Below are 16287 nucleotides of genomic sequence, written 5' to 3' on the forward strand. Positions count from 1 at the left end.
ATCATACTGTTCCAAGGCATTGTTACATGGTTAAAGGCAGAAAAATCAAAATGAGATTGATGTAAAGAGATGGATACCCGAAAAACCTGAGATTTGTGGGGAACGGGAGGGCAGAGAGCGAATAACTGAGTGGTAGACTGACAAATAAGAAGGTGCATTGCGCCTTCCTCATTTTCTTAATGTTGTTATGAGTTCCCGCTTCAGGGTTTGCAAAGGAGAGGCTCAGTTCCCACTTGGAGTATGAATTATTGTCTTAGTCTTTTTTAACTTTAGGTCCTGTCCCAGAGGCCCTGCTTTATTAGCTTATGTCTCCAAAACCAGCTCTCTATTTAAGTCGGCTGAAGGGTTATGTACGCCCTTGGTTTCCAGAGTTAAGGAGAAAGTCCACTGCCCTCTCTGGGGGTCAGTAGTGTGCAGGAAAGCTCCTTGGACCCGGGGCGGGGAGTAACGCGGGGAAGCCGTAGTCAGCCCCTGAGCCCTGATGTTCTTATTACGTGATTAGAATGAGAAGGTCTGTTGAAGTGTTTTTATTATTTTAGATCTGTCCACCTCAACTTCTAGAGAGGGAACAGCGCTTAGCGGCAGTAATTCTTCCCTTTTACTTGTAAGTGTCACTTCCTCTTTTGTAAATTCGTCGTCGCTTAAACTTGAACTTGAACGTAGGCCTTTTTGCTTTAAGTAACTGACTTATTTGAATGGACGTGCCGGTGTCCCTTAAACGTTGTGTGTGCTGGGGGAAATCGTGGTGAAATAAGACTCTCCCGGGACATCCAGTAGGAGATGCTCCGTGTTGGACACTGGGGCTGTCCCAGACCAAGGAAGAGGCTCTAGTGCAGCGGAAACGAAACAGGGAAGAGGAGATCAGGGCAGATAAAAAGCCCGCGCTGTCAAGGCAGGACAATTACCTGTTACTTTTAACAACTCGCGGAGGATCAAAGAGAGTTGGGGGGGGGGGGGCTTAGACACCCCAAGAGAGGAAAACAGAAAGAGACTGGTTTTAAACAGAGATGCACAGCAAGGACAGACTAGTAGCCATTTCAGCAGATGAAGAATGTCCTATTTTTCACAGATTTGTTTCCTTCTTTAGTGATAGTGCAATATTTGTTGGCTGTTTTTTTTTTTCCGTTTTTTGTTTTTTGTTTTTCTTATTCTTCTTGCAGATGAATGGACCAGGCAACTTATTTGCTTCTGAGAGTTTCCTGGGAATTTCAAGCCACCCCAGAAATGACTTTGGAAACTTTTTTGGAAGTGCAGTTACTAAACCACCTTCATCAGTGACCCCAAGACATCCCCTCGAAGGAACCCATGAACTGAGACAAGCTTGTCAGATCTGTTTTGTAAAATCAGGTCAGGACCAACCAATGATAGTATTAATAAGCTCCAGCCCCTAATCTGAGAGTTCTTAGGAATTTGTAAACATGCATAGATAACACCAGCTACTGTGGTTCTTCATCCCCATTTGACTTCTTTCTTATCAAGCAGCGATTATTGATTTGGGCCCCTTGGGAGTCTAATAGGATAAGTCCACTCTTACTTGATATGATTTCATTTATAGAATTACATAGAATAGAATATCTACCTGGCTTTGTTGTTGTTTTTTTTATTTTTTTATTTTTTAATTTTTATTTATTTATGAGAGACAGAGAGAGAGAGGCAGAGACACAGGCAGAGGGAGAAGCAGGCTCCATGCAGGGAGCCCGATGTGGGACTTGATCCCGGGTCTCCAGGATCAGGCCCTGGGCCGAAGGTGGTGCTAAACCGCTGAGCCACCCGGGCTGCCCTCTACCTGACTTTGAAATCTAATTGACGTTTTTATGAAATTCTTTGCACCACACATACACGTTTAAAAAATGTTCTTTTTTTTTTTTAAAGATTTTATTTATCTATTCATGAGAGGCAGAGACACAGGCAGAGGGAGAAGCAGGCCCCATGCAGGGAGCCCGACCTGGGACTCCATCCTGGGTCTCCAGGATTACACCCTGGGCCGAAGGTGGCGCTAAACCACTGAGCCACCCGGGCTGCCCCATTCTTTCTTTTTCAAAAAAAATTTATTCATCTGAAAAAAAAATTTATTCATCTGAGAGAGAGAGAGAGAGAGAATGAGTAGGGAGGTAGAGGGAGAAGCAGACTCCCCCCTGAGCAGGGAGCCCAGTGTGGGGGTCCATCCAAGGACCCTGAGATCATGACCTGAGCTGAAAAGGCAGACGCTTAACTGACTGAGCCACCAGGGCGCCCCGAGAATGTGATCATTTTCAAATAAAGCAACTACTAGAAAAAAAGTGTTCTAAGATCAGTGTTTGATGTACTGTTTATAAAATTAAAGTATTTTCTGGTTGGTTTGTTTCATACCTTTACCCTCAGTCAGGTGATAGAAACAGTTTATCCTAAACCAGACCTAAATTCATTTTCTTTCTTAGTTGTATATTTAACGGTATTTTTTACCTTCAGAAGCCATCAGAATTCTTATCCTCACAGTTAAATAAGGTTATGTTTTGGGGCCACTAGTGTCGAATAAGACTTTGTATTCTCTGACAAGTAGCATATAAGAGGCACAAATTATTTCAGTAGCTTATTTACATTTGGGAATTATAAAAATAGGATTTTTATGGGAATTTAATAATCAGTATCTATCTGCTCCTATCTGCTTGTAAATGTGCCTGTAAAATAAAACATTGCTTCTTGTACCTACAAGCAATCCTTTTTTACATCTTTTCCAGGCCCTAAGTTAATGGATTTTACTTACCATGCTAATATTGATCATAAATGTAAGAAGGATATTTTAATTGGTAGAATAAAGAATGTTGACGATAAATCATGGAAAAAAATACGTCCAAGACCAACAAAAACAAATTATGAGGGACCTTATTATATATGTAAAGGTATGTACTGTAATTACTTAATTGGTATACATGACACAAATAATAAATGATTTGCTACATTTATTCTAATGGTGCCTGTATTGCTGTTACTAAAAGTGTGTGGGTAGAGTTAATAGTTCCTTGAGTTGAGACATTTGTATTTTTTCTGTTATTTTTACCTTCGTTTTTAACTTCTTTTTTTTTTTTTTTAATATTTATTTTAGAGAGAGAGAGCAAGAGCGAGCGAGCAAGCATGAATGAGGGGAGAGTCAGAGAAAGAGAGAAGGAGAGAATCTTGAGTAGATAGACTCTGCGCTGAGTGTATAACCCAACATGGGGCTTGATCCCATGACCCTGAGATCATGACCTGAGCTGAAGGCAGGTGCTTAACTGACTGAGCCAGCCAGGCGTCTCTTAAATTGCTCTTGAGAGAACCTCGTGGGTTCATTTTTGTCACTTCACCTGAATGTGCTTTGAATGACCTTCAATGATTTTTTAAACTTAGGTGGAGTACATGAGAGAATCAAAGCCTTTTCCCCACCAGAAATAGAAATAATTCAGGCCGTGGTGCTGATGTTTTAGAGTTAGTACCATCCCTGTGCGATAAGATGCGTATCCTTGCTTGACGCTCTCCGTGAGTTGTTACAGACATTCAGACGGTGCCCTAAACATATTAAATATTCACTGGCTTTGAAAAAAAAACAACAGCCACATTTTAACCATTTTTTAATTGTCTGTCTTTCTAGATGTTGCTGCTGAGGAGGAATGTAGATACTCAGGCCACTGCACGTTCGCTTATTGCCAAGAAGAGATAGACATATGGACGCTGGAGCGGAAAGGGGCTTTCAGCAGAGAGGCTTTCTTTGGTGGCAATGGAAAGATCAACCTCACCGTATTCAAACTTCTCCAAGAGCACCTTGGAGAGTTTATATTCCTTTGTGAGGTACTATCTCCGAACCTTCTTTTCTACTGTCAAATCGGTGAGAGTTTCTAACTTGCAAGCCCAGAAGTAGAAAATACTAAGCACCAGTCAGGCCATATGGGGAGTGTTCACTCACTCAGTGGTAGCCAGTACTAGTATCCAAGAGAATACAAAAAGCTCATTTTAAATATTAATCGGTAGAAGTATGGCATGTATACGTATGTGTATAAGTATGGTACAAAAGTTCTATTTTTTATTATGTTGTTGTAATTTTTCTTCTCTGTCTGTTCCAGAAATGTTTTGATCATAAGCCTAGAATGATAAGTAAAAGAAATAAAGATAATTCTACTTCTTGTTCTCACCCGGTTACAAAGCATGAGTTTGAAGACAATAAGTATGTTGGTAGTTTCTAATTTTTATAGTGACACAATAGATTCTGTTTTTAGCTCCAAATAAAACCAGAGTAGTATCTCCCCAGGCATTTTACCTCTGTGTTCTGTTGTTGCTGAAAGTTGATGAGTATTTAAAAATGTCTATTAGTGTATTTTGGTGGGAATTTTTAAGTGAATTCTTAAATCGATGTTTAATATAGAAAAGCATTACTAATTTGTATCTTCTTATGACATGGATTTAAGTATTTTATGGCTTAATATGTAATTATCTCCCCCACCCATGCAATCCAACAATTGCATAAAGTGATTTATTTTTTTCCGATAGATTTAAGATATATTTTCAGCCTAGAACTTGACATGATGTATGTATATATTTTTATTTGTTTTTCTTTGAAAAAGCTAACGCGGAACAATAATATGCCACTCCGTTTTTGTCTCAGGTGCCTTGTCCACATTTTGCGAGAGACAACAGTAAAATACTCCAAAATACGTTCTCTTCGTGGTCAGTGTCAGCTGGATTTATGTCGACATGAGGTTCGATATGGCTGTTTAAGGGAAGATGAGTGCTTTTATGCGCACAGTCTTGTAGAACTTAAAGTCTGGATATTGCAAAATGAAACAGGTAGGCTTGTGCATGATAAAGAAATGTCTCCTCACAAACCAAGAAACAGACTCCTCAGTGTAGAGAACACACTGATGGTCACCAGCGGGGAGGTGGATGGGGGGATGGATGAAATAGGTGATGGGAATGAAGAGCTTGCTTGTTATGATGAGCACCAGGTGCCGAGTGGAGTGTTGAATCACTCACTATATTGTACCCCTGAAACTGATAGGACAGTGTATGTTAACTACACTGGAATTAAAATAAAAAACTTCGGTGGGAAACAGTCAGGGTTTGGCAAAGCAGTATCAGAGGCTTTTCTCCATCATTGTGCTATGGCAACATAGCTATTGATTTTGTCCTTAGCTTTAAACTGTCACTTTTCATTTTTAGAGTGGCTTGAGTACCGCCTCATGCAGTGACTTGCTGGTACCAATTCAAGCATGTAATATGCTTTTGTGAGGAAGAGAGATTCTTCCGATGGCCCCAAGAGCTATATTTGTACATACTCTGTTGTGAAAAAGAGTGACGTGCATTCAATCCTTGGTGGCAGATTATGCTGCATGGGGGGATGATGAGGGAATCCAGTCTGTGGTCAGGTTGGGGACCGTTCATGCACAGAGGGAGAACTAAAGGAAGGCTTGTACATTTGCCAGGTATCTCACATGATGCTATTGCTCAAGAATCGAAGCGATATTGGCAAAATTTGGAAGCGAACGTACCTGGAGCTCAGGTATTTTCTCTTGTATGCTTTCTGCATTTGGTATCCTTTCTGGGACAGTGTAGTAGATGCCAGTTGTTGGCAGATACGGTTTATACTTTTTTTCTTTTAAATATTATTTACTCATTTGAGAGAGAGCACAAACTGGGGGAGGGGAGTACAGAAGGGGAGGAAGAAGCAAGACTCCCCCCTGAGCAGGGAACCAGAAGCCTTGGGGCTGGATCCCAGGATCTGGAGCCATGACCTGAGCCAAAGGCAGACACTTAATAGAATGAGCCACCAGGTGCCCTAGCTGCAGTTTATACTTATAGTCCCATTTACTTTTTTTTGCTGTTCATAAGACTTATTCTTAATGTGAAAAAAATCCCAAATTTTAGTTGATCATCATAAAAAAAAAAGTAGGCATCCCATAATACCTGCCAAGTAGGGTACAATTCTCTTATTCAATTTAATTGACAGAACAGTTTGGTTCTTGGGCTGTGAGGGTCCTGGGGATAAGGGAGTTAGACCGTGGCTCTGCTTCCCACCTGGCAGAACTGCTTTATTCATCACCTCCTCGCCTCCACCCCATAAAATTCTGGTTATCATCCTCCAAAGCTGGCTTTCATAAATTGAGGTTTGGTGTCTGTCATCTGCTCCTATCATATTCCCTTGCATTGGGTGGAGAATTGAGGATTTAGTTATCTAATAGTATATATAATAGTATATATAATATATAATAATATATATAATAGTATATATAATCAACTCATCAAAACAGATGGTATCAGAAAGTGTATGCTATCATGAAAAGAAATACATGGCAATTCAGCATTTTGTTCTTAGAAAACTGGTGTTCTATTAAAAGTAAAACCTATGTTTTAATTGTTTAAGGTACTTGGCAATCAAATAATGCCTGGATCTCTTAATATGAAGATAAAATTTGTGTGTGCTCAATGTCTGAGAAATGGTCAAGTCATTGAACCAGACAAAAACAGAAAATATTGTAGTGCAAAAGCAAGGCACTCGTAAGTAGCGTGTGAGTGTTACGTGTGTGTGTGTGTGTGTGTGTGTGTGTGTAAACAATGCCTGTTTCATAATTCTCTCTACATGGGTATAAAATCATACATATAAGAATGGAAGATTGAAGAGAGCCCAGCAAAGTAGAAAACATAGGAGTAACTGCAAAGTGAAAGAGAAGAGAGTTTTACTATTTCATTGATACGAATTCAATGAAATGGGATAGTGCCTTTCCTGAATTTGATCAGTTCTTAGCTCAGGATTTGTAGGGAATGTCTGTTAACAATTATCAACAGGAAATGAAATGACAGGATCCTAAGGCATTTCTTTTAGGAGGGTTGAGAAAAAAATCTCTGGTCCTTCAGGTACGAACGTTGTACCTGTCCCTTTATATTATGCCTTGTGCCAGTGTGTCTTTGTTTTTTCTGAACTCCATGTTTCTTAGGTGGACCAGAGATCGGCGTGCGATGAGAGTGATGTCCATCGAACGTAAGAAGTGGATGAACATCCGTCCTCTCCCCACAAAGAAACAAATGCCTTTACAGTTTGATGTACATACGTAATTTTTAAGCCACTTTTTTTTTTAATTAGGCATTTCAAATCATTAGAAAGTAGTAGTGATTCAGATTGAAACTTGGAGCCCTTTCAATGCTCATCGTAATAACACAATTTTTAAATGGTCCTCTTTTGTTTTCCTTCCCCTTTTGTATGTGTGGTTCTGTGACAGTTTTCAGGTTGACTGGGATTGTGTAAGTTACTTGGAAAAAGGAAATAGACAGTGGACTCAAGAGATAGTCATGGGCATGACCTACCTGTCCTTATTTTTCCGATGAATTACTTTGGGAGTGAGTGGGAGAGAATTTCACTTAAATTTGATTCCTGGGCTTTGCTCTCAAACCCAAGGTCTTCTGCTATTATAATTGCTATTGATAAGTTCTTTTGACTCAAGCAATGGATACCAGCTAAAAAGATACCCTACTTTGTAGAATTTTTCTAAAAGTAACCCAAAGGAAGCATGTTCAGTGTTAGAGGCACATGTTCTTCAAAACCCTCAGAATGAAAGTACCAGACCAACTTAAAGTTAGGGTAGTGTTTCATTCACCGGGTGGCACGTTTCAGATCAGTACCCTCTGATGCCTTACATCGTCTTGACAGTGACTGTCCGAGTGAACCCCTTGAGCTGGCTGGCTCTGGACTTTACTCTTCACGAGAGAGAGTCTGGAGGGATTTCACTGTGTGAGATAACAGAGACACTTGGAGCATTGACAGGCAGTAAACTTTCTGCCCCAATGGCAGACAAAAGGAGAAGCAGTGCATTTGCCCAGAGAAGCAGTGCAGATGGATTGCAGAGTCCCCTCGCACATGCAGAGACCCCTCTCTGAATGGCCCGAGAGAGTTGAGGAAGAGGCAGGATAATTTCCCATCACCCAGAGTACCTTGCATTTTGTAAACTTACATACGTTACAAGGGTTGGTCTCAGAAGGAGGCGGGATGTTTGTGTTTTGTCCACAGTGGTTTTAGACTTGGGGACCTGAGTGATTTAATCAGTGGGCCTTGTAGGAGGGGAAGAAGGTTTACTGGAACCAGGACATCTTAGGCTTTCCAAGAGGAGATTACGGGAGCTCTTGTCATTCTTTGGTAAAACAGAGGTGACTGAGAACGATTCTACTTCAGCTGCCAGGACTACTGATTATTCTTCAAAGTCGGACGTGCTCTACTGCCGTGCAACGTGCCAGTAGCTCATTTTCTTTTTTTTCTACCATACTAGGTATTGCTAAGGGATCTGTTTTCTAAAAGAGGAAATAATACTCTGTGTGTGTATGTGTGTAGACAGTATGGTGAGGTGCAAAGAGAATGGGCTTCAGAGTCTGCCAGAAGGGGCCCTGGTCAAGTTACCCAGCCTCAGTTTACTCATCTGTAAATGGGAATAATTATGCCCTAGGGAAGATTACATGGGATGGTGTTATGTAAAAACCCAGCACAGTGGTGGCCTTTTCCTTTATCTCCTCTTCTCCCCTGCTCCTTATCGTTGAACTTTGAGACACTATGGTAAATGTTTCCCTAGTAACACCTGCCTAAGTACTCGCCGGGGTTTCACTTTATGCAGAGGATTGGAAGTGGGGGGGCATTGACGTTGTTCCAAGGGAGGAAACCTGCAGAATTAAGGGCTGACTGCTTTCAGGTTTTTAGCAAAAACTGAGGTTAAGCGGCCAGCCTCTGTTGAAACAGTGAGCAGATGACTAATTGTACTAGAATGCTCTATGAAGACAAGTATACTGATATTTAAGAACAAGCTGTCTTGGTGGTGGAGGTTTTCTTAGTTCTTGAGAGTTGTGGTTTTTAGAGAGACATCTGCATTCTGCTGATCGCCGTCACTTTATTTTCCTACCAGTTTCGTTGTACTTACTTAGTAAAAACACCATGCAAATAGCCAGCAGAGGTATTATTTGAATGCTGTGTAACTGGATGGCCCGGCTTGTGTAATCGTTGTCTCCAGATAGTGCATATGGAATGAATGATGGCTGAGGTGAGCTGCCAGTATAGGTTATAAGTAAACGCAATGTCAGATTTCTCCTGACACTCCTTAGGACCTTTGGAATAGTCTGCAGTTTCTTTACTGCAGGAGCTGACAAGGAGGCTTTGTGGGCAGGGAGAGTGGGAGCTGTCAGAGGAGGGGCCAGAGATTTGCATCGTGGAGATCAAACACTCTGCTGTGTTAAAAGCAGATACTCTGAATAAGGGAGTTTGTAGACCTTTTCTTGTAAGAAAATATTCCATGTCCTAGTTCCATGCTTTCTTTCTTGTGGAGATTTTCTTTTGAAAAACATTGAGATAGAAAGCTTAATGTCATCTCATGCGTGTTGGGCTTAGAGTCAATTTGAATTCAAAATACTCTTATGTAATCATTGTGTTACTCAGCATTAGCACAGATAATGATGCTTATTTTGCTTAAATGTAAAAATTAGGCAGTTTTACAAACTGTACTTTTGTCTTAAAGCATATTCATTTTTTTTAATACAGCTGTGCAATCATATTGCTTCTGGGAAAAAATGTCAATATGTTGGGAACTGTTCCTTTGCTCATAGTCCTGAGGAACGGGAAGTGTGGACTTACATGAAGGAGAATGGGAGTAAGTTGCTGTCTTAACTGTGGCTTGACATCCGTGAAGTCTAGCTTGCCAGGGAGTTTCCCTCCTCTCTGTAAATATGCCAGCTCACCACGAACCCAGAAAGCAGTTTGCGTTCTAAACAATTGTGCCATTTTGTCAGTGGAGCAGAGCCTGACATCTGATCTGTGTTTGCTTGGGTCAGAGCTAGATACAAATATGTAGGTCTGCGTGTGACACAGACGTGTTCCCAAAAGATGGTCTGGGAAGTGAACTCCTTGATTGCCTGAATCAGACCATCTGCTCCTATTGTGAATAGTCATCCCTGAAAAATGAGATTAGAATCGAAGGTTTCCATAAGGAGGCCCTACCGGTAGAACAGGCCCAGATGCAGAGGCCCGAGGAGAGAATGTTTGTTTATCTTGGTCAAACTGCAAGATTATCATGAGAGGCTTTGAGAGGAGCCTCAGACAACCTTTCACTTTTGGCCGGAAAGGTTTTAATACAAGGACAAGGATCGTTGTACTTAATCTCTAGTAAACGGATGGAAATTTACCAACTGTTTAAGATCTGCAATCTCTGAATTACAAGAACAAATCAGATTCAAGCATGTCACCTGCTGTGTTTATTAACCAGTGTTCACATTCGGTGACATGTATGGACAGGACTCCTTGCTATCTTGCTTGGAGGAGGGATGTCCTATTGGACCTTTTGAAGATGTCCTTGCATACCAGGACTGTTGCAATGATTCCTGCTCCCACTGGTCTGAATGGAGAAGGATTTCTAGGTTTATCTCTCATCTTAGTCTGATGGCAAATCATTAGAAACACTTGGGCAGGCAACAAAGCCGATTTTTTACCTTAACCTCATTACCAGATTTTTTTTTAGCCCAGTGGTTCTCAACTGGGGGTGAATTTTGCCACACATACCAGTCTCCCTTGGGGACATTTGGCAATGCCTGGAGATGTTTTTGTTGTTATGACTTGGGCAGACTGTCTTACCGGCATCTGGTGTGTAGAATCCAGGAATGCTGTTAAACATCCTACCATGCACAGGACAGCCCCCCACAGCAAAGAATTATCTGGCCCAGAATGTCAGCAGTGGTGAGGTTGAGAAACCTGGCTTAGCCCTTGATGGTGATGCCAAACGCTCTCGTTCTTACTGTAGAAAGCAGCTTGTAGCCACTGCCCAGCACCTGGTGGTTGTAAATTGCGCCCCAACATGTGGGTCTTTGGGGAGAGTGGTTTGAGTGATGGGTTCCCATCAGGGTCAGAACCCAGGCCCCGGTAGTAGTGAGTTTCCCATCTTTCTCTCAGTAGATAGGAGCATATCCACTGCAGGCCCTCGAGCCGTGTAAGGAGCCCGTGTGGTTGTGGTGGTGATAGTGAGTGTCTTACTGGGAGCAACATGAAGCAGTATGAGCCCCCCCCCCCCCTTTTTAAAGCAATACCCTTTTAATGGTTCCTGACTTTTCAACACTCCCAGTGTCTTGCAAATGCAGGGAGTTAATTCATCTTGAAAGCCAACGTTTTCAGTCTAACAGTTCAGAACTAGGCTCAACAGCCGTGAGAGTTTACCTCCCTCTTGGGCGGGTGGGGGGTGGGGGGGTTGTTGGGGGGTGTCCCCCTCTACTCACCGAATGCAGTCTGTCTCTGTTCCGCCCTCTTGTCTTGCTCTCCAAAATGTATGCCAGCTGATACAAAAGGTGCGCATGATCTTGTGTGCATTTCGGTGGCGTATGTAAATCTCTGCTGCTGAAAGTGATTTGTTTTTCTTTAGTACAAGATATGGAGCAGTTTTATGAACTCTGGCTAAAGAGTCAAAAAAACGAAAAAAGTGATGATGTAGCAAGTCAGTCAAACAAGGAAAACGGAAAACAAATTCACATGCCGACAGATTACGCCGAAGTGACCGTGAGTGCCCCCCCGAGTGCCTGTGGTCACTCCGCCTCCCCTTCCTTGGCTTCCCTTCTGATGGGGCCTTTCCTTTCTTTGCCTTTTCCTCAAGCAGGGCTCCCTGGCTGCCTGCCTCCTCCCATCTCTCCACTCCCCTCTAGTGATCTGGGGCCCTTAGCTTAAGTCCCCTCCCTCATTCTAGCAAATCCTTCCCTTGATCCTTTTGCTGACTTTGGAATCTCAGTGCTGGTGCCTCTCCTTACTAGCCTGTGGCCCTGGCCAGGTCACTGAGTCACTGAGCGTCCCTGAGCGTGGTGGTGACTGGTAAGTGGAAATAGCATGGGTCCCAGACACTTAGGCCAATGCTGGGCCCCAGAAGATGCTCCCGACATGGGGGTGCTGTCCCCCTCACTCCCCATTCCTTCCATACCCGCCAGTGTCCAGCCTCCGCTTCGGGGTTCTGTGGAGACCAAGTCATCTGTGGTGTTTTACTGTTTTGGTTTTCTTTGAAATTTTTCATGAGCGTAAAGAAGATAACATTATATCTTGAGTCGACCATGCTTGCAGTTCACTGTGTTTGCTTCTGTAGAATAAAATGTTACAGGTAGAGTTGGGACTCTCTTTGCCCCCCATCCCTGAGGGACCAGAGCCAGCATGTATTTTCCAGGCTATGTTTACATATCTTTGACATATATATTTCTAAGCTAGAGTTTTGCCTGGCTTTTTTTTTTTTTTTTTTAAAGATGACACAGGTGCTTGCATTATTCTGCTTCTTGTTTTATGTTGTTGTTTTGTTTTTGGCACCTCCCCATAATTGATTCAGCTGGATCCAGGTCACGTCTGTGGCCCGGCCTTGACCCCACATGTGTGTTTGGGATCTGTGCCCTGTGAACGCCACCTCCTCTGCCAAGGCACAGCGCTGATTCCCCTGCACCCTTGAGGTGTGTCCGCATTCCCAGGGCAGGGTCACCTGGACTTGCTGGATTGTGAGACTTACCTGGGCTGTTTATTCAGGTAGCTCTTCCATCTGTCCCCCAGCCAGAGTGAGTCACAGTCTCATGGGAAGTCTTTCCAGGAACCCGTTCTTATCCACTTGCCAAACGATTCTTACCCAGGGCATTTGGGGAACATTTGCCTAGCTCAGAGGCTTGCAGCTTGCATCTGTGGTAGCACTTACACTGACCAGAACACAGTTCCTTCTGTGTAGGCCTGTGCCCCGGAGGCAGGGTCTTCTCAGCATCTGCACCTCCCTGGTCCCTGGCACGAGTCTTGGCCCATAGTGGGAGCTCATTTCACGTGCCCTGAATGGAATGGCTGCTCGTCCCTCTGCAGCTGGAGAGCTCTGGGCTTTCATGTCCTCTTTGCCGGTCCTGATGGTGTTCATCCTTCCCAGAGTCCTCGGGTGAACCTGGCCTCTTGTCCTCCCTCCAGACATCCTTGTCTACACACCAGCCCCCGTCACCCTGCTGCCAGAGACTTCCTGGAACCCAGCCGAATCCATCACCACTGCTCTCTGCTGCCTGTATTCTGGCCCATCTCCCAGCACCAGGATCCTTTTCTTGGTCCTGTTTCTGACTTTGAGCTTTATGTTCTTGCCTGGCTCCCCCCACCAGATGGGCTCCCTGAGAATAGAGTCTGGGTCTTAGGTCAAGTGGTTTCTAGCCCTGGTGCCCTCCCAGAACAGTGTTTGACCCATCGAGGGACCGGACAACACCCTCTGATGGGACGTGTGTCTTTTGTGCACTTTAGGCAGACTTTCACTGCTGGATGTGTGGGAAGAACTGTAACAGTGAGAAGCAGTGGCAAGGCCACATCTCTTCAGAGAAGCACAAAGAGAAGGTTTTTCACACCGAGGATGATCAGTACTGCTGGCAGCACCGCTTTCCAACAGGGTATTTTAGTATTTGTGATAGGTACGTAGGTTTCGTAAACTCCTGCATGAAAACTCATGTCATGTGACTCTTACGGTCATTCATTTGGTGGGCAGAGGTTATCTGGGTGGTGAAGCCTTCTGAGAGTGGATGCTTGGTTTTGGTCTCAAAGTTTTAGGGCAGCCCGGGTGGCTCAGCAGTTTAGCGCCACTTTCAGCCCAGGGCCTGGGATCGAGTCCCACATCAGGCTCCCTGCAGGGAGCCTGCTTTTCCCTCTGCCTGTGTCTCTGCCTCTCTCTCTCTCTCTGTGTCTCTCATTAATAAATAAAAAATATAAAATCTTAAAAAAAAAAAAGTTTTAGCTGCTCCTTGAATGTTTCTTCACTCTCCTGTGGTTACTTGAAAAGATTAGCGCTAGTCTACCTGAATGGGTTTGAGATGTCCTGAGATAACCAAAGAGAGATACAGGTTTGTTCCAATTTGCCCATATTGTCTCTGAGTTGTCAAGGGTGAGTGGCTAACCACAACCTGCCCTGCAGTGGATGTTCCGTCAGTTCTGAAACTGCCTTTGAATACTTACTGTTCAAGTGCATATATGGAACTGACTCAGGTCAAAGGAAAATGTTAGTATCACTCCTTTGCTTAAGTTGAGTTTGAAAATTTTTTAGCAAAAAATTTTGCCAGATGGTTTTGAATTGCTTCTCATTTTGTCACATCACAGTTTTATATTTAATTTCTCAATTTAGGGCCACGTGACACCCAAAACTATTGAAGACGTCTTTTACTTAATGCCACTTCTGATTTCTTTCCACTGCATCAGGAAGGACTATGGTCTCTTTTCCCCCCATCAATCAGTATTTCTTGTTAAATATATTTAAAAGTGGGCAGCCCTGGTGGCGCAGCGGTTTAGTGCCGCCTGCAGCCTGGGGTGTGATCCTGGAGACCCGGGATCAAGTCCCGCATCGGGCTTCCTGCATGGGGCCTGCTTCTCCCTCTGTCTGTGTCTCTGCCTCTCTCTCGCTCTCTCTGAATGAATAAATAAATCTTAAAAAAAAAAAAAATATATATATATATATATATTTTTTTTTTTAAAGTGCTGATTTTTCCTTTGTAGATGTCAAGGCTGTATAAACTCATTTTTCTAGGCTTAAGATGTTGAATTAAAAGTTTTTTTTTAAATGGTCTTTTTTTTATTATTTATGATAATCACACAGAGAGAGAGAGGCAGAGACACAGGCAGAGGGAGAAGCAGGCTCCATGCACCTGGGAGCCCGACGTGGGATTCGATCCCGGGTCTCCAGGATCGTGCCCTGGGCCAAAGGCAGGCGCTAAACTGCTGCGCCACCCAGGGATCCCCTGAATTAAAAGTTTTATGCAAATCATCAAGCTAGTGAAGTGGGCACTTTTTGGGTTTATTCATTTATTTATTTATTTATTTAAATTTATTTATGATAGTCACAGAGAGAGAGAGAGAGAGAGGCAGAGACACAGGCAGAGGGAGAAGCAGGCTCCATGCACCGGGAGCCCGATGTGGGATTCGATCCCGGGTCTCCAGGATCGCGCCCTGGGCCAAAGGCAGGCGCCAAACCGCTGTGCCACCCAGGGATCCCACTTTTTGGGTTTATATAGATAACTCATGGGCACTCACCACGCTGACTTGCCCCACAGGTATACAAATGGCACCTGCACAGAAGGAAACGGCTGTAAATTTGCACATGGGAATGCTGAGCTCCATGAGTGGGAAGAAAGAAGGGATGCCCTAAAGATGAAGCTCAACAAAGCAAGAAAAGATCACTTAATCGCCCCAAATGATAATGACTTTGGAAAATATAGTTTTTTGTTTAAAGATTTAAACTAATATGCTGGCTTTTATGTATGTAACCTAATCAAAGCATTGACCAGAAAAATTGAAAGTGTTGTAAGGCACGTAGCAGAGGAGCTGCAGATTTTCTGCTTGTATTGGCGTCTTTCGTACCTCCTGAGCAGCAACCCACAGTAGGTAGGAAAACGGGCTGTTTAACAGGTCTGGCCATGCTCTCATGGCACCATTGGCATCATATGGCGAAGTGACCGCTACCCAGTTGCCATCTGTTGAACAGACTTTTGGATGAAGTGTGTTGGGGAAGAGGATGAGGTTATGTCTAAGACGACTCCTTGAGTTGGTCCTTCAGATAAGAACCATCATGGTGAGAGAATAGACACTTGCACTAGGGGTCAGAATACACTATGGATGAAATTCTTCACATGTTTTAAATGGAACGAATTTGTTTAATATAATAAAGTTTGCTACTTATCTGTACGTAGGTTGCTAAAAAGGATTTTCTTAACTCAGATTTTAAGCCAAATAACCATTTAACACTAGTACATGTTAAATGGGGTATTTTTCTGTATTTGTATGTTTCACTATCATAAGGGAACTAAGGATAATGTGCATTGAGAATATTTTGAAAAATAATCAGTTGACTCAAATTTTATTTCTTGGTCTTTTGCTGTTTAAATGATGATTTTGAAAGATTACACTTGTACTGTTGGTATTGTGTAGTGTATGGACCAATATTGCCTGTAATAAAGATTTTATATATAGATGTCTTTCATTTTTTGGTGTGGTCCTTTCCCCCCAAAGAATTATTGAAACTGGGCCCTAAAATCGCAAGGTTTGATTTTTTTAAAAACACTTTAATTCGAGCAATTAATGATAGTATGCAAATTAGACATGAGAGCGACTTTTCACTCTGTCCTGCTCTCCCCCAGATTTGGGATGATAAGCAGTTTCTCTTGTTCGGTGCCATAATAACTCTTTTGGGGCTCTTCTGTGTTTCATTCAGATGCATGACTAGCAAGGAGACCGCCAACTAGGATGGGGGTTATGGGTTTCCACAGATGACCGGCACAATACTCAAAATAGGGCCATTTTGGTTGTTC

The 16287-nt window shown here is 42.9% G+C and overlaps 1 protein-coding gene across 3 annotated transcripts in view; it reads left to right on the plus strand.

Moving 5' to 3' along the window:
* ZC3H7A (zinc finger CCCH-type containing 7A) overlaps positions 1-15959 on the plus strand; it is a 38338-nt gene extending 22379 nt beyond the window's left edge. The window contains exons 11-23 of one of the 3 annotated variants that reach the window (XM_038540340.1): positions 540-604; positions 1158-1347; positions 2718-2879; positions 3605-3801; positions 4074-4174; positions 4613-4794; positions 5430-5506; positions 6368-6501; positions 6939-7044; positions 9515-9623; positions 11379-11512; positions 13244-13407; positions 15034-15959. In XM_038540340.1, the coding sequence (XP_038396268.1) occupies positions 540-604; positions 1158-1347; positions 2718-2879; positions 3605-3801; positions 4074-4174; positions 4613-4794; positions 5430-5506; positions 6368-6501; positions 6939-7044; positions 9515-9623; positions 11379-11512; positions 13244-13407; positions 15034-15223 (1811 nt within the window). In that variant the 3' untranslated portion in view covers positions 15224-15959. The remainder of the gene's footprint in view (positions 1-539; positions 605-1157; positions 1348-2717; positions 2880-3604; positions 3802-4073; positions 4175-4612; positions 4795-5429; positions 5507-6367; positions 6502-6938; positions 7045-9514; positions 9624-11378; positions 11513-13243; positions 13408-15033) is intronic. The other 2 variants (XM_038540342.1, XM_038540343.1) reach the window with 2 other exon arrangements.
* Positions 15960-16287: the final 328 nt, after the last annotated feature.

Source organism: Canis lupus, chromosome 6, assembly GCF_011100685.1.
Source record: "Canis lupus familiaris isolate Mischka breed German Shepherd chromosome 6, alternate assembly UU_Cfam_GSD_1.0, whole genome shotgun sequence".
Taxonomy (NCBI): domain Eukaryota; kingdom Metazoa; phylum Chordata; class Mammalia; order Carnivora; family Canidae; genus Canis; species Canis lupus.